Source organism: Brachionichthys hirsutus, chromosome 2 (genome assembly GCF_040956055.1).
Source record: "Brachionichthys hirsutus isolate HB-005 chromosome 2, CSIRO-AGI_Bhir_v1, whole genome shotgun sequence".
Taxonomy (NCBI): Eukaryota; Metazoa; Chordata; class Actinopteri; order Lophiiformes; family Brachionichthyidae; genus Brachionichthys; species Brachionichthys hirsutus.
Window position 1 is genome coordinate 10,277,348 of NC_090898.1, and position 19,059 is coordinate 10,296,406.

Genomic DNA, 19,059 nt, shown 5'->3' on the forward strand with positions numbered 1-19,059 from the left:
AATCACACCTGGCATGTTCAGACAGAGAGGGGAGGATGAGAGGGTTCAGCAAAAAGTATTTGAGCTTATAGACTTTGGCTAACTTTTAATGTTTCAGTAAAACACGCACACACACACCATGCAAAATGTCATGCATATGTCCAGCCAATCAGGACACGTCGTTTTCTATAAGCTAATGTTGCTGACAACATGTTTGAGATTATAAACCAGAGCCAGTGAATTAGTGGCCATGAATGAGAAATAACTATCGCGTCATTTCAATTACATACTAGAGAAAGAAAAGTAAGTGCTTATTGTCCTCTGGCAGCTGCATTTGTGGATTTGCAGAAAATAAAAAAATAAATAAAAAAGCTCAACAATAGCTGGGGGGGGGGGGGGGGCACGGCACTATCACACAGTATCATAATGCTTTCATAAAGCTAGTGAGGTCACAGCCTTCAGCAGGGTAGGGTTCAAAAGGAAAGAGAGAGGTATTGGTTGTTGAATTAGGGATGTCAACCATGAGCAAGCCTCAAGAGATAGAGACATGATTGACCCAAAATTAAAAATGCACCGCCTTCACTATAGTTCCATTTTTATTACAAACGTACCCAAAACCCAATAACTCACTGGGGAAACTGGAACTAAACTTTTAATAAGATGAAATCCCTAAACAATATTAGAGTAAACTTCATTTTGAGATAAAACAGCTAAAACAGCCCTGCGGCAGCAGAGCATGGTGGTGTCTGGGCCCCCCCTGTGGCTGCAGGAGGACGTGCCACCAGGGCTTGTTGTCGCATTTGGCCACTGGGTGACAGACAGGCCTGTCAGTCTCAAATACAGTTTTGGAGACAGTTCTGTCACTGACTCATTTCTGGATGAAGTAGACGGGGGGGTATGTCCTTTCAATGGAGGCAGGGCCGATTAAAACGGACTGGTCCAAACATGTTGGTTGGGCTGGTACACAGATTCCTTCTGATTAGACATGCAAATTTTAACCGCATGGTTAAACCCAGATGATTAGGGATTTATCTGTGATTACAGAATTAGCAATTGTGTGTGGCCATGTGTTTGTGTGTGTGTAATAAGCATAAAGTGGGGAAGGGGAGGTTAGTTAGCTCATCGGGTATCAATCGTTCAACTTACAAATAAAACCTAAAAATCATAAATGCACTTGGCTTCTTCACACCACTGCCAGTCCACCCGGCTCTCCAACCTTCTTCTTGCCCCTCTTTCTGAAGCTGTATTCACCAACAGCTACAGAAATACGTAAATAGTAATGTGCGTGGCAATGTGTCTTTGTCAATATATCTTGATGCTACACTTATAAACACGATTTAATTTAGCAAAAAATAAATACATTGGACTTTAGTGAAGATTTCTAAAATCCTCTATGATTTTTAATTTACTTTGATAGGTTTTCAAAATATCAGCATATAATTGAGTACATTTGATTAATTAATTGAATTAATAATTCATAGTTATTTATTTATTATGCATTTTTCTTTGCTACATACTAACATTAAAAACCTACCACACTATGCACGATTGCAAGAAATGATCCATAAGATACAAAATACAGTGCACACAAATGTCTTAAGTCAGGTGTGGCTGAGTTATTGACTTCTCCCCACTCATGTTCACCCGGGTGTGACCCCCTTTGACCTCATACACTGATGATGCTGACAGCCGGCTGAGGGATGACCTCGGTCAGACGCCTCTACTGAGCTCCAAGCTGTGGTTCACTGGTCACCAAAGACATGCTGCACAACATGTGTGTGAGGGGGGCACTCTCAAACCTAAAAATATCAGCGCTTGCTCAAGCTATTGAACGACAGCCTGGATATACATACTCAGAAATATAAAGTAGAGCAAATGAATATATAATGAGTACCGCTGTAAGCATGAACTGCAACTGACTGAGTTGTGTTGAAAGAAAGATGGGAAAGATATGTCTTCAGGTCACCCATAAAATGCATACAATCTATTTGTTTGTGCTAATTAATCCACAAAGTAATATTCATTTATAGTTCATAGCAAGCTTGTTGTGTTAAGAAAAAGTTTTAGCTTGTTTTTAAATATGTGTTTGTGGTAATATACCGATGGGCCATTTAACAAAAGAAGAAGAATGCACTATGAACACAAGGCAGGTAATAGAAACTTGGTAAAGTTGAAGAAAACAAATCCACTGTGGAACATCTTTAAAAAAAATTGTAAAGCACACACAAGCTATATAAAATCAATGCATTATTATTATTATCTGATCACAAGGCAAAGCAACAGCAGAAGAAGATCCATCAATGATCAACAATCAATGATTGGTTTTATGTCGATGAAGTAAGTTGGATGTTAGACATGCATAATAAACAACGTCCATCATCAGTTTAAAGTGACATCTAAAAAAACCCATCTCAGCATGGTTGGATTAATTTAAAAGAGGATAATGCACGTGAGCGGAGCATAATGCTATAAGCCATCCATATTTCATACAATATGTTTCACAATGAAACATAAATTGCCAAACCTATACTATTTAACATTTATTTAGTGACTTCAAACTGACCGCAGGAATGCATGAGTTACAAATAGGAGTCATTCACAAAAAAAGCTAGTTGTGGTAAGAAGGTTACCTGAACTAAAAAGAATAGATCAATTAGAATCACAGACAAAGACAGACACAAACAGATTGCACTTTGGAATTAAAAAAAATGGGACTGAATATCTTCTATCCAATTCAGATTTAATTTACCGATAGACTCCTACTTCTGTACCGGTACTTAAGATGCATACAAACATGAGTAAGATACTGGCATACACTATGTCCATGCACAAACACGTTATTCAGTGCAAACACAGCATGAGTAAATGAAAGCCATCTTCCTGGCTTGTTTTAACCTGAAAAAGGCCTCACTCCTTCCTAGACGTGCACACACACACACACACACACACACACACACATATTTCTGTCCCCACTTGTAAACCCTCTCAGCTTCTTTTCGCTTCATTCAGTACAAATAACTTCACGGTGGGATAAAAGCATAATGTTTCCAGAAAACCTCTTCCCCCCACTTTGCTTTGCTCTTTTGGCCCCAAGTTCTCCTTTGCATTTTCCTCCAACCCCCTTTTCTCTTGTGCCTCTTGGTCCAAAAGGACATTCTTATTTCATTAAAGGGGGTCCGAGAGGCCAAGAGCGTAAACAAAACCACAGTAATCAACAGCACGACATGCACAACCGCATTGAGTCAATCAGACTTCAGTGTCCCTTTAGATAGACATAGCAAACACAAATCCACACCTGAGCACTAAGAACTTTAACTTGTCAACTCAAACTCCACACTTAGGTTTAGCTCTTAGAGTCAAGGTTATCTGTAAGAAATACCCAATCAAAGCCATGCAGCATGCATGCCTGCGGACACCAATGCACACTCAGATCACTGGCTATTTGTCTATCGGTGCTGTCATCTCTGTTTGCTCATATTAGGGAGGGCTCACTCAGGGACAGGATATGGGGATTAGGTCTGGCGTTATTGAGCTGTACCTACACACTGCTAAATGGCTCCCATCTGTTCTCACATAAAAGATGGCTAAGGCAAGTTTGCTGTGCTCACATTGTGCACTGCCAGAATAACAGCAGTGGATAGATGAGTAGCACTGATATGGCTAGCCACAACACCACTCGGTGCTAAAGGCTAATGTCCCAGGCTTATTCTATTAGATTGGGATAAGAAGTACTAATACACACATACATGCGCGTTCACACACGCACACACATGTGTGCTGTTGTGATATCTGATTGGCGATACAGAAGCAGTGGGCTAGTCATGGGTCCAGCTCCAGGTTTACCTTGAAGGAAGATATGTTAAAGCAAGGGCGAGCTGAAATCTGGGGAGAGGTAGAAAGAGCAGGAATGATGGAAAAAGATGTAGAGATGGAAAGAGAGGGAGAAAGGGGGCAGTGTGGTCTGTTTCATTACGGTGAATCCTGACACTGCTGCATTCTCAGCACACATGGACTAGATTATTGGGTATGTGGGCTGCTCCGTCCCTGTATAGCTCAGCAATGCCGTCTTGCACGTACACACACGTGCAAACACACAGGCTAGTAAATGCACGCATAAACATTTTAGCTAAATTCACTAAAGCTTTGCGCTGCAGAAAGACAAACCATTTGCACACACACACACACACACAAGCTAGAAGACTTAATCCCAAAAGCGGCATGAGGGCAAAGTGCACAACGACTAAATCATTGAGGTTAGAGACAGAATCTGCTTGTGATGGTCCACCTGTGGATTACTGGAGGAAAAGAACGAAATGCACTGGAAAGTATGAGTACACCCTGTTGCATGGTTTTCTGTCTCATTCAAACACAAATAATATGCATGCCCTTCTCCCTTCCCTCGCTTTCTCCATCTCTATCTTTTGTCTTCACATGCACATTTCTAAATCTCTCTGTTCTTTGTCTCGTTTGTCTTGCACACACTTGTGTGCGCTCCAATTGTGACGACACAGAACCCATTCCACATGGCTGCATTCAAAGGCATCCTGAGTCTATGGGTGGTTTGATATAAAAACCCCGAAACAGGAATTACCTTTTATGACTTTGCATTCTTCATTTTACGTCTCTTTTTGAGCTTGCATCCTTAGAAAAAACTTCATGACTGCTCTGTGTTGTGTTGTAATTAACTACCACATACACTGGCTCACAACAGGGTGCGGTAGAGCGGTAAAACTTGAAAAAGGGGGGTGTGGACAGACAAACTTGTCCATCTCTGGTTTTTCTCACTGTGTCGTTTTTATCCCCTTTGGGCTCCGGAATGCTTGTGTTAATCCGCTGGATTTGCACATGTCTAATACACCCAGCAGTTACCTATAGAATCATGCCAACACACAGTCAGAAACCATATGAATACGTCACAGAGAGGCAGTCGTAAACCTCTTAATAAACTCAGGCTCATTAGGCAACTGAAATTCATAAGGAATAGGAATTGGAGCCAGGCTCCATCACACTCTCTTCTTCCAGTGTTGCTGTGGTTATTGTGGTGCCATTGAAGTTCCTGAACAAAATGATCTGAGCCTCCGGGGGGATCCCATTGTGCAGAAAATAATTAAAATAGCAAAAGAAAATGCAGAACTAGAAGGAGAATATTATAGCAACTCACTGTGGACAAATAGATGATGGGTCACCATGGTGATGGTCATCATGCCCATATTCCCTCTTCATCATCCTGTGGGAAAAGGATGTAAAAGATGTCATTCATTATGTATCCATCAACAAAGAGTTTACGTGTTGTCATACTTTCTGTCAATATAAGCCACATGTTTATCACAGAAAATGGCTTCCTTCCTTTTAGACAAAACAACTTAGCGTACAAAGTCCAGCCAGTACTTGTGTCCCATGGGCTAATTTTGTCCCCGATCACCCTGATGAGTTTTAATCAAAACAATCCTGTTCATGTGCCTCATTCAGAAAAGCTGTGCATAATGTCAAGAAATGCCTTCTGCAGTGTGATTGGTAAGAACCAATAACTAAACACACAAGGGGTTTCCTCAGGGCTGAAACTGTGCAGACAAGAGCCCTGCTAATCGGAAGACTAATTCACTTAGACACTAACATTACAATGGCTAGCATGAGCTCTCAACTTGGTAAAGCCAAGCTCATGTCTGCACAATGCTATACCAGCATCCAGCAAAGCAGAGTCTATGGAAACACTACACATGAACAAAAGCACAAAGGCCTTGGCTGCAGTCCACAGTGGCTTTGGCTGGAATGAGTGGTTGTGACAAGCTCCGTAAACTCACTAGGTTACACCTAAGCAGCTAAACTACAGATATAATGGCCTTTCACTCCAACATGCTTGATGCTAAATGCTATCGTGCAGTGAATGGTTGTGGCAGGCCCTGTAAACAGAGCCAGACCTATAAGCACTTATTCAGCCAGGTTGACACGTGCGCGCGTAAGCACATGTATGCACGCACTTGCGCACACATGCTACTACACACACACACACACACAGAATAGAGAGAGACACGTGCACACCAGGCCAAATGCCATTTGCTACTTCTCATAAACCTGAACCAGGTAACATGTAAAGGCTTAATAGAAAAAAAGAACATTCCAAAAGAAAGGTTTGTATAATTCTGTCTCGGATAAACACTTTATGGCTGTGTTCTATTTCCTTCCGGGGCTGCTGCCAAGAAACTGGCAGTGGTGCTGGTATGGCTAAATGTGAACAGCATGAACGCAACTTACCCGACACACAGCACACACACTCCATGCTGAGACACAGACCTGGGTTGCATTTCAGATGGCTAAACCAACTTCCAATGCTTGTCTTCTCTCATTGGATTTCAACTGACCTCGGACCATTGGAGATTAAGTAGATGACAGGAAGTGCAGTTTAAGGATTGGGATGGACCCACTAACTATAGCAATTAGATTTGACTGGCATGTGGTTTGGCTTTGTGGAAATCCTTGAAGTGTCTACTTGTTTGTCTGCGAGCATGGATTTGTTCTTGTGTGCCTCATATATCCCAGTTGTGTGTCTCTGTGATCTGTGTGTGCTTGTGTTTGAGCAAAAGAAAATTATTTAATTGTTTTAAATGAATTGCACTTGTGGTCACTATGACATTTTTTAGGGCACTATTTCTGTTGCAAAAAGGTATTGTGGTCTCTATAATGAGCATGAAGACCTTCTTCAGCATCATTTTCATTCTCAATGGTCTGAGTGGCATCTGTGGACCTGGCAATGCAGCAAGCCGCTATTTTTACCACACGCAGATGATACAATCGAAAAGGAAAAGGTGGAGGGAGAGATGGAATTAGATAGACAGGAAGGCTTTATAATAGAGGGTGTGGGTAGGGAGATAATACATTAATTATTTCATTTTCCAACCGCTTTGTCCGTTAACAGTTCGTGGGCCAAGCTGGTGCCTATCTCAGCAGTCAATGGGCGAGAGGCTGGGTACACCCTGGACAAGCCGCCAGTTCATCGCATGGCGAGATAATACATAGAACTGACAATAGAAGTAACACAGAGGTAAGATAAAGTAAAGAGTGAGAAAGAATAAGTCAAGTACAAAAACATAAGAGTTAATCATACTTAAAGTCTTGACATCAGGGCCTTTATTGACATCCAGCCTATTTGACAGGGATATAGATAGAGCCTTTTCGTCCACACTACCTTCTTTTTTCAATATTTGAATACATTTTCTTGGGACAATACCCAGAACTGTCCTGTCAGAATTTCCATTGTTGTCAAACGTTTTGACTCTTCATATTAATCTGGATATACCACTACCAAAATACATCTTGGGTCGAGGAATATAAAGTTTGAAACAGACACACTTACTTTTTTCACACGCTGAGGGAGTTTAAGTGGACCTTAACCCTAACATCCTCATTAACGATCAGATGTCTCAAAGGTCAAGGTCAAAGATATGGTGTGAAGAAAGGCTGCAAGAAGATCAATTTATATTATACATTTATGTAATGTGCAAAATTACACTTTTACATGTCTTTAATTTAATTGACATTTTATGTATTTGTATTTTTTTTCTTATTAAAACATATCAGACTGTAATTTTCCCGTTAATGCTGAATCCAAAATCTAAGCTTTCCCAGTCCCCTTTTCTATATATATATAAAAAAACTTGAAACTTTTAATTTTAATAGAAGGTATAATTGAGTCCATCTGCTCAGATTTATGAGTTATTTTGTTATTCCCAACCTTCCCAGCACTCCTAATAATATTTTTCCATGACTTTTTCAGTCCAACTTGAAAAGTTGAAATATCACTTTCAGAAAGCTACTGTTTTATAAGTCAAACATTATAAGTGCTGCTCCCATAAAATGGTGCCTGATCGCTATATTGACGTAAAGATATTTGTAAGAACACAGTAAAGGAGTATACTGTGCAATACCCAACACTGACCCCCTGTAGTTCATGGTTTAATGTGAAGCCTACCATCGTTGCATGTTCTCTATAGCACAACAAAACAATCCACGGCCTTGATAGCTTTTATAATATTATTTTACCAAGTCAGATGAAAACACGGCATAAAATAACTTCCCAGATATGGTTCTTTTGGGATTACAGGGTGGTTTAAATGTTAACCTGCTCTGATTTCATATACTAAAGCGCATGGTGCAAAAGTCTTTAAAAATTAGATGTAGGTTAATTTTATAGTTGAAAAGGATGAAAATGTTTTCATAAATATTCCCAGCTGTAATATTTAACACAAGTGTGTTAAAGCGTGCTTATGGATGTCAATCGACCTCAGACCCAGTCTTACCGCAGGTGTAAAATAATATTGAAACCAGCTATCCTGTCCTCGAACATATATCTAAGACATCCTTGGTTTTACGTGTTTGTGAGCATGTGCATGTGTTGGTGAGGTATTTGAGTCCAGTTTAGACAGCAGAGCTAGAAACATTTCTAAAGTATAGAAACGTGAGAATTTATGTCAAGTGGAATAGATGTGCAAATGAAGACAAAGGTGGAAATCCCCAAACACTTTTGCTGACTAACACTTCATCTTCATTTTTTTCGCCATTGCTTCAAAAGCTTTTTATCATCTGATGGAGAAACTGTGAAATCATTGCTGTCTATCTCTGAAGATTGCTTTCTCCTGTTTGTGATTTCATCCGGGTGCATAGCGTGCATCTGCGTACACACACACACACACACACACACAGCATTTTGTGCAGATAACACCAGTTGCTTCTTCCTCAGTATTCTTCAAATGGACAGATTAATTTTGTTCTTGGGGCAGTTAAGACATGATACTCAGGCAGGGAGAAGGCACTCCTGTGTGTGATGAGTGATACATAAACTGATCTCACACACAAATGCCATCGATCAAAAGGGTTAATTTGGCAGCTGTCCCCTTTGGGCTTCCTTATCTAAGTAATATAAATAACTCTGGCTTGGCAGGAAATAATGTAGTTGACAAAGAAATGAGAGGAGAAGAAAAGAAAAATAAGAGATCCTGCTGAGTCTGACAGGTGATGAGGATGGCAAAACTTCATCATCCCTAAACGTATAAAAATGAAAATCCATATTCGAGCAGGTTGGTGTGTCCCGACAGGTGAGTGCATATCTGCACATTCATACTAACCTGGTCCATTGGGAGTTGGTGGTTGGCGTGGGGGGGTCCTCTCGGGAGGCTTCTGTGATGCACATGTGTTGCATGTAAGTGGTGAGAATGGTGAGGATGATGTTGAGGGTGTATGTGATCTTCCTCGTCGTTATCGGCTATCATCTTCATTCTGCTCTGGGTCTGCCAAATATGGGTGATAGAGAAGAATATTTATCACAAATAATTAAAATGAATGAACATCAGGCCATTTATTCAGTCAAGAGTGCTTATTTGTTTCTGAAAATGATCTTGGGCTCTCAGAAGGAGTCGGATGAGGGATCCTTGGAAGCAGTGAAAACATCTTGTAAGCAATCAAAGATGATAAAAACAGTGCTGCTAACAACACTTGCCAGGTCATAAATCGAGTGAGTCAAAGCACCCGATAGAAATATTGTTAGTCTGTAAAATGTCATCCCTTTTGTGGCTTATCATTTAATTGGATTAGACAAGGCCAGGTAGTGAGAACAGTTAATGCTTCACGTAGCCTGAGGCTGTAGGTGTTCTGGCCTTGGTGAAGCAATCTCACTTTTTTATATGTAATTGATTTAAATTGCGCTCAAATATGCATGCCTGTAAAACAGTTAGAGAGACCGCGCCCTTTGTTTGAATGCGTTTCTGTTCGTCTATATGTAATTGTCTGACCTATTTGTGCTTGAGGCTGTCAAATTGCCAACATCAACAGACAGATAACAGGCAAATCTGACCAATGTTAACAACCAGCTTAATTGCAGTGACACCACCTGTCTGGGAGGTCGGCAGGGAGCGTGCAGGAAAACTGTCCGTCTAGGTTTCATTCGGTTAACTGCTGATACTTCCCCTGAGGGCAGACATGACTGTGGAGCAAGGGGTGTGATTGTGTATGGGATAAAGATGACTGGACTGAAAGATATGCACATATTTCTCTTCAAATATGTTGTGACTTTCTTGGTGAATAAAAGACATCTGTGGCAGGAATAGACAAAAAAAAAAAAAAATGAGGGAGAAGGTGTTAGAGTTAGAGTAGTCCACGGGCCTGGGGCCATTGCTGCTGAGATAAGGAGCTATAAGGCTAAATGACTGAGGAAACGAGCCATTCGGGATCACAGGAGAGGATGTGGCTTGTATAAAAGAGGTTAACAATTAGCTGCGTAGATAAGGTGAGAACACTGAGGTACAGGAATAGAGACAGAGAAAGATGAAGAGTGATGGAGGAGAGCTCAGACAGACACCAGACCGGTCGTTAGAGTATAGTTAAAGGCTAGGTGGATGTGTTCGGCCCACCGTGTCTTCAGGTGTTGACACTAGCAGGTGTGACTGGGTGGGGCCGTCTTCAATGCAGCAGTTACAGAGCTGACACCTGTTATTGAGACCAGGGCATTTACTGTCATATACCATGCAGGTGATGTAATTACTGTACTCCTACACAGCACATGCTGGATACACAGATCCTTCTGCAATGCCTAAAATATGCATTTCATTCTCTCACAAAAATATTTTCAGAACCAATTTTGGGCGGTTGGGCCAAAAGGCTAAGCTCTTGCAAAATAATGTAATTAGGACCACATCGCTTGCTCCTTTCTAATTATAGCCATATTTAGGAGGATGCGAATCAGTACATGGGTGCATGTATACAGTTAATATGTACTGACCTGAGACAAAAAATGCATGTAAAGTAATGACATAATTAATTGCTTCTGGAAGAGTCTAAATGTTGGGTCATGGTGGCTCACATGTGCGGAAACACTGTTCAAACGGACACGCACAAAATACACACACACACACTCACATATGCACTCACTTCTTATTCCAGTGTGCATTTGTAAGTCCGGGCACGTATAAATTGTTAGTGTGTTGGAATTTGTGTTTTAATTAGTGTAAATTTGGGGCTTTGCAGAGTAAAACGCTCAGTGATGGCCTCCTGGAATGCTTGTAAAGCAAGCCGCAGCCAGGTGGTAGAGCTGGAAAGGAGAGTTCTTCAGACTTCTCTAACCATAACAGAGCTGGCTTACTCTGCATGTGTGTGCAGAGAGTTGTTCATGTATGAGTATCAAAGTGCAGCTTCTGACGTAAACATGGCAGTGATGATCTTGTTTCTTTGCTAACAGCTGCATCTGAAACCTCAACCCAGGCCCTCTGCATATCACAAGCATGTCCTGATTAGAGTAGAGCTCTGTTAACACAAATGGGCAAAAGGAGACTGACAAGAAAGCCCTTAAGCAAACACCCAGCTGACAAAAAGCTGCTCAACACTTGTGCACTCTCCTTTGATCTGGTCTCTCTCTCTCTCTCTGCCTGAGTGTGCGCAACATTGCAATTCCAACAGAGTGAAATGAAATAACTCTGTGACCCATTTGAAAAGTTATCCTAAATGGCGCATCTTCTGAGAATATGAAGTATTTTTTCAGTATAGAGAGAGGTGACAAAGAGAGAAGGAACAGGAATAGGAAAGAGAGAAAAAAGTAAAAATGGATCAACTCTAATCAGTCTTTTCTAAGGTTCAAAGCATTAGTGAGTTGGGTCGTCCATCACAAGGATGAGATAACTCAGAGAATTCCCACATGGGGACACATTTGTTATAACTTTCCCCCAGAGTTGCAAACATCACACACTTGATGTGCACAATTTTGTGCTTTTGTATTTGTGTGTGACTGTGCAGAAAGGAAGCAACGTTTTTCTTAGGCCGTTTTATGCACACACACACCAGAAGAGGGATGTGGGGAGGTCGCGCAGGGCATTGCTATCTGTAAATCTATCTGCTTTCGACAGATCAGTTTTCTCCTATGAGACTCTGAGTTCCATAATTCTTTGGCATTTCCTGGTCAGTTTCCTTCCGCCATTGGCTGTTGAGCACCCGAGGAAGGCAACCTACCCTGATATGTGTATCAGTGGAACAGAAGACAGGGAGTCTGTGTGTGTCATGCAGAACAACATAGCCTCCAGGGAGCTCATTCTGTGGAATGGGAGGAACCCAAGGACTACAGAAAATCCCTATAGAAATTGCCTTTATGACATTATTAGATGACCCACACTTTGAGGGTCACTACAGCACTCCTGGTATTAATGTTCCACCAAAATTAAGGTACAATTTCAATGGTTCGGTTTTAGAATTTCTCAATGTTCTGTACTTTTAGTGGGTCAAATTTGTCTAATGTCATTTGTATGACTGTATCCCCAAGGAGTCCGAACCAGCTGTGTGGCAGGGTCAGGATGATGTTTCTCTTTTCAAGATGACTATTGTCAGTACAAGTGTTTGCACATTCAACCCCGGGACATTGTCAATTTAGAAAGTAAACGCAATGCTTCTTGTTCAGCCTGTTTACTAGTGGTGGGAGATCAGTGAATAGCCCAGTTTGTATGATCATAAGTTGCATGACAGGCATATTCGTGAATATGAGTTTGAAAAAGATAAATGTATTCAGCTGCTTTTGCTATTTCTCATTTTGGTGGTTTTTTTTTTGATTGAATTATCAAGCTGTTCTGAACTAATGGTGACGGTTTGAGATCAGACAGAATGGCCTCTAAGGGCTTACTCACACTGTTAGCATAATGCAGATAACATCTGGGATCATTGTCAGCACATAAAGCTGATGGGAAACAAGGAAATTAATGTATCATTGGAGGAAACCTTGTTCATGCGACAACTCCTCTAGTGATCAGCATCGTTTTGGTTTTAAGTATCAAAGAAATGTGATATAAAGCCTATTTCCATCAAAATCAACATGGTCACACTACCTGGTACCCTTCTCCACATAGAAGTAGTGCTGGATTGGAGTTTTAAGCATAATTACTCGAGGGCTTTTTTTAGCCTGGATTTTATGTTTGAGAAAGCTGAGTAAATTAAAGTGCCTGTAAATACTTCCCATTCCTCGCAATCCCTTTCTTCCATTGCTTCTGCCCTTTTGTATTCTTCAAGCCGAGAGGACATATCGTTGTAATTAGAGTTCATCATATCATCAGGTGAACTGCTGGTTACCCAAGAGGAAAACATGACTCATTCGATGGCGATAAACAGATAATAGCTTTTACTTGAAATTCCTCAAATGGAAATGCGCCCCCCCCCCCCCCCCCTAGAAACTGTTTGCTGTTTACGAGACACGAACAAACATAGATCCGCACATAAATGCACATCCAGTCATTGCATCTGTTGCGTTTTAAATTCACCATGTTTCCCAGAAGGCCCTGTGATTCAGTAGACCATGTATGTGGCCTCCCTGCTGTTGGCTCGTTATCGTTAGCGTTCACATAAGCTCCGTCACTGTTGTGGTCAGGCCAGACCTTAATGGCCCGCATAGCTTCATCAGCCTTAGGTTATATTGAGAAACAGGGAAGCATGGGAAACAGGGATGCACACATCGGCATGTGAGTGGGTGTATGCAGTGGTTTGACCAGATGATGCGAAACAGAAAGTGTTTGTCACTGACCCACTAATAAATACCAACCTATGTCTGTACCTTGAGTACATCTAATGAGTCTGATTGCAAGAGGATTGTTAAGAGAACAGTTTTTATCTGTGTGTTTATTTTCCTGGATTTGGAATCACAGCTCCTGCTTGACTGGTTTGGCCTATGATGACTGGACGCAGTGAGTAAGTGGGACGATTTACTCTGCTAACTACCAGGAATTATTAATGGCGTATCTGTTCCTGGTTTTAAAGTTCAAAGGTCTTCCTATATGAGGCTGCTTTTTTTTGTAAGCAAGGCCAGCAGGTTTGCATTTGGAGTCTTGCTTTGATTCACAAAGCCAGAATCAGTTAACAACAGGGACTGCAAAAGCCAGGCTATAGTGATTAATTTGTGGGCCGGTCAAACTGTAAGACTAGGATTTCTAGAAATGTAATTGATCATTTACAGTATTTGGACCAATAAATAGTGGGACATTGGGGTGTGTAGTGGATGTACCTGCTGTTTGAGCTGGTGCATGAGCCTGTCTTTCTCCCTCTTCAGAGCCATAACTTCCTCCTGGGCTTTCTTGCGTTTGGAGGAGGACAACTCCAGCAAGGCGATGTTAGCATCTTTCTCACTGATGGCTGCAAGCAAAGCTTGCTGCCTGAGCAAAAATATGTAAAGAAGATTGCAGAGGTTAGGAGGGAATGTTATCATAGAGAGGCAAAATATTATGTATGTATATATATATATTTCTCCAAAAAGTTTGAATATAAATGTATGTTTTAAACTTAACACTGAAGGACACAAAAGCACACTCATATCCGTTGGGTGACACAGCAAACTCACTCATTCCGGAACTCTTTATATCCTCCTTTAACTGAGACAGAGATCCCACAGAAAAGAAGCAGACATCTTTGAAGTGGTCTGCTAAGTGCTGTCTTAGTGGTACCTCACTGTGACTCACGAACATGTAATAATGTAATGGAGTTTAATAGAGTGGGGTAAGGAGTAGATGACATCTTTCCTGTAACCGTTGGTTACCACAGTGTGTGTGTGTGGGTGTGTGCATCCGTCCGTGAGTACGTGTTGGGAACAGATGTCTGTCTACAGGTAAAGAGGAAACATACCACAAAGCGTCATTGTAGACACAACCAGACATACAAATGTACACCCACAGTACTCTGGGGAATGCCTTGCATAACCCCTTTCGGGGAAGTAAATTGGTGATGACTACCCATGAATATCAAACAGGATGTCATAAATCCAGTGTTGTAACAAACACACTAATCTGTCTGCCAACTCTTGTATACACTCAGAAGCAAAAAAAAACACTCACATATAACCTAGCCCAAACTCCTCCACTATGGCCATTTACTCCAGATACAATGTAGAACACATTTATGTACTTCATGGTACTTTGTTGTAGCAGAGTTTACCTGTATGACTGTTGAAGAATTCTCACCTAATGGGAATACTGAAGGTAAGTTGTTGTGTGGGTTTGTCTGAGATGTCGAACAGAAGAAGAGGAGGAGGGAGGGAGGTTACGATCAAACCCTAATTAGTAGTCAATAACATTTTTACCTTTATTCCATTATTTAGGTTCCTGCAACCTGGGATGCATCATTTTGTGTTTTCAGTACAATTATATGCATACCGCTGCATCTGGATTTGTGATTCTCCCGTTGAAGGACATTAACAGGCTCGTCGATGTGCGTCCTCAAGCATGTGTTTGGTTGTTGTGCGTGTATCTGTGCATGCATGCAGGTGGTGCAGCTAACCACATTAAACAGAGCAAACTGAAATGTCCCTCTTTTTTTCTTCCCACACTCTCTCTTCCCACTGTCATTCCTTCAAATGCTCCATTTAGTGGACATGCAGAAAGATGAACAGACCTGCAGTGGGATTGCACCAGAGCAGGCGCTCAGTGTTATAAGTGCTCAATAAAGTGCACATTTTGCACTGAATATAAAATGGGTAAAACTCTTGCACACAAATATATTACATATAATACGACTGAAAAATCCAAATTCAAAATCTACAATTCCAGCAACAGTAGAATATACTTTTAAACCCCTCCCCACGTGACCCAAATATATCTATTGCCCAACAAACAATAATGAATTTTACATTCGAAAGTATTGCGCATTGACTGTCCCAGCTCAACTACTTTATCTTCGACTGTGTTACACAGAGTGAAGAGGTCATGCACATAGTCATATATGGGCATGGAATGCAGCACAATGTGTCTCTGTTCACAAACACTGTTTCAGATTAACAGTCACTAACCAATTTAGAGGATGGTCCTCATTACACAGCATTGCCAGACATGGAAATCCCAAATTTGGACCACATTCAATATGTGTCAGTCACAGCTTTCCTTATTTTCTTTTGCATACATTTCACACAAATGCTGCTTGAGATTTTTATCAATTTAGGTCAGTACGTATACGATACATATCGGATTTAAGACGACATATGCAAGTGGACGCAAGTGCCAGAGTCAGATTTGAAAGAAATCACATCTGTGTTGTTCAGAATGTCATGAAAAGATCGGACACAGGTTGCATGATGGCAAAAAAAAATCTGATTTGGGTCACTTCAGCCTGCAGTCTGAACGTAGCCGTAGTCACCACGAAGAAAGGACGCATTAAGAGCAGGGCCAGTTCAGTTAACGGGAAGAGGGAGGTGAAGGGTTAGGTGCACTAACCCCCAACCCAATTTTGAAGGGGAGACTTATCTAATCTGCAAACTCATCTGAAAAAGACAAACAGCGATCAGTCTCTTTCTGAACATCACTCATTCACTTTATCAATACTGATTGCGCTTCCATTCATCAAAATGTCTCTGCTGAATGGGTCTAATGAAAGACATGGATTTGGTGTTGGACTAGCTGCAAATAAGAGAAGATTTTTGGAGAGATAACTGTTGCACTAACAAACATTCACGTTATTCACGTGAACGTAATTCTGCAAAAACCAAAGTAGCATTTGCCGCAGATGTTAACAGTTACAAAGAGGCTCCACTCACAGAAAAATAAAATATGCTATCAGTTTCCGATCACAAAGTGTGCTGCTGAACTGAACGGTACAGATTACATCGTTGAAAATTATTGATTGACCCCCAAGGTGCCCTGAGCCTGACTGAATTAGACCTGCAAACCTCAGTGGCTGCTGTGCCTCAGTGCATGTGAATCACTTCCAGGCTTTAAACTGACACAGCAGATTACAGCACGTCTCCCTGTGAGGGCTCTACGAGCTGTGCTGCAGAACATAGCTGAGCGATGTATTCCTAAAACTATAAAAAAAGAGAGGACGTTATTTTGATTAGGCAGAATGTAAATTATGTCTCCGACGTCCTCAATCAGTCGTTGTAGCTGTGTGGCGCACGTACCGGTATATCTGCATCCGTGCGTTAATTAGTATTATTAACCACTGAAATATTTCATCACATCTAATTTGATTGGTCATTTAGCCTTAGCTGTAGAATACACTTGCCACATGCATGAATCTAGCAGAAAGGCCTTCAACTATTTGAGACATGCATACAACACATACACACAAAAAGAAAAATCCTCGTGCTACATCTGCTGGCTGATGCTGATCACGAGTGGGCGTACCCTTAATATTTCTTCTGCTCTTTTCTCCCTCCCTGCTTAACTTCAACTTGGCATGTACTGGGAAAACAAAAGATTATCTTAATTTCCGTCTTGATTGAAAGGGCAACAATGAAATATTTTTTAATGACAGATGCGTGATTAGTCTTTGTTAAAGGCAGACCCCATGAACTGAGCAGTCATGAGACATTCCAATAAAATGATAAATAGATCCCGCAGCTGAACTTTCTGTGTCAGAAATCCCATCCAATTTAGTTTTATTATAATTTCAGATTAAGTTATTTTTGCTGACAGTGTGTGTGTTTATGTATATATATATATATATATATAAATAAAGAGTGCCGGATGGCTAGAGCATGAAAAGCATTGTAAAAAAGCAAAGTATATACTGACATCTTATTTATAAGGGGTGAAATTCTCAGCTCTACAACATGTGATTCCAATTGAGACGTCATGGTCTCTTGGACCTATTGAGACATTTTGATCTACAGAGGTGGAAGATGGATGGCTAAAGTACATGACCATGTGATGAGAGGTGAGAGGGAAAGGTGGGGGGTCAGCAGAGAAAATATGGAAAGAAAGAAAAAAAAAGGAATGTAAAGAGTGGGAGAAGAGAAAGGTATGTGTTTGTGAGGTAAAAAGAAATCATTCAGGACAAAGGAATGAAAAACAGAGAGAGAGAGAGAGCGAGAGAGATGATGGCCCAGGGCAGATGGGAGACTGGCAGGTCCCACAGGTTTAAGGGGGTCAAGAGTGAACATTTATATATTTTTACACATATTCATAAAAAAGCAAATTCAAAGGAAGCAGATGTGAGGGAAGGCATATCTGTGCCTGTGAAGGAGAGAGAAAACAAGGCAGAACCATTTGGTTAAAAATAAGGTTGAATAAAAAGTGAAGGACACAGCAGATGATGTGTTTGACCAGACTGATCGTCACCTGTGCTGCACGAGAGAGAAAGGAGAGAAGAAACGAGGAAGAGAAGAAGGGAGCAGAGGTAAAGATTTAGGAGTCCCAGCCTACCTTAAATCAGCTCAGCGCACTCCATGTTATTCCAAGGCGTCATGGTTGAGGGATGTGTGTTTATAATTTGTGTTATGACTTACTTGAAATTATGAGTATAGCGAGTCAGAGGGACAGAAACAGATGCGTCCATGTGATGCCTGAGGGAACCATCAATACTGCCTGCCCCCAAGCACAGTATGCATGTGCATTTGCCTGACTGTGCACACACTCATGATTTTCCTATGTACCATGTGTGTGCTGTGTTTGTTAGCAAGAATATTGGGAAACTGCTCATATCTGTTCTCAGAACATTCAATGAGAGGTTGTCTATGTCTGTGATCATGCCTTTCCTCCACTGCAGAAACATTCTGTGATTCCTGTTGCGTGATTATGAGTTTGTGTGTGTGTGAAGGTGCAGCATAAGCTTGGGGGCCCCTGGCTAGGCAGCATTAGAGGCCTGTGGTGAGAGCAAGGAGAGGACATGAGAGTGGGGCATGGTTGAGTGACACTATTATTTATGGCCGTGGAAAGCTGCGTTATTTACAAGTGAGCAGGCAGGGAAAATGTCTATTTCCAACATAAAACACACGCTCGGGCTTCATTTGGCGAGCTTACTGCAAAGCCACTTAAGAGGGTCAATTTGTGTTTCAGATCTGAATTTGGGTTAAATGCATTTTATGAGGTTCACGTTTTTGGCTATTTTTTGGTGCTCACCTGTCAAAGCTAGCCTGAAGCCACATGACGGACGATTCTGTCTGCTTTCTGGCTAAGGTTAAAGCCTTTGTTTATCTTAATTGATAAGAAAAGATTTATCTGTATGACCAAAACAAATAATCTTGCATGCCTTGTCTTTTTATGACACTCATCTTGAGCAGTTATATTAGACAGTACAAGCTGAGCCTGAGCTTCAAGCAAGATTGATCAACTTTACATGGTAACTTTGAGCTGCGCTTCCCAA

At 41.1% G+C, this 19,059-nt stretch overlaps 1 protein-coding gene across 1 annotated transcript in view; it reads right to left on the bottom strand.

Annotated features, from left to right (window-relative positions):
- Positions 1-5,179: 5,179 nt before the first annotated feature.
- LOC137902119 (ERC protein 2-like) overlaps positions 5,180-19,059 on the bottom strand; it is a 96,810-nt gene continuing 82,930 nt past the window's right edge. Inside the window, 3 exon segments of the mRNA XM_068746181.1 lie at positions 5,180-5,206; positions 9,099-9,260; positions 13,997-14,144. Of these exon segments, the coding sequence (XP_068602282.1) occupies positions 5,180-5,206; positions 9,099-9,260; positions 13,997-14,144 (337 nt within the window).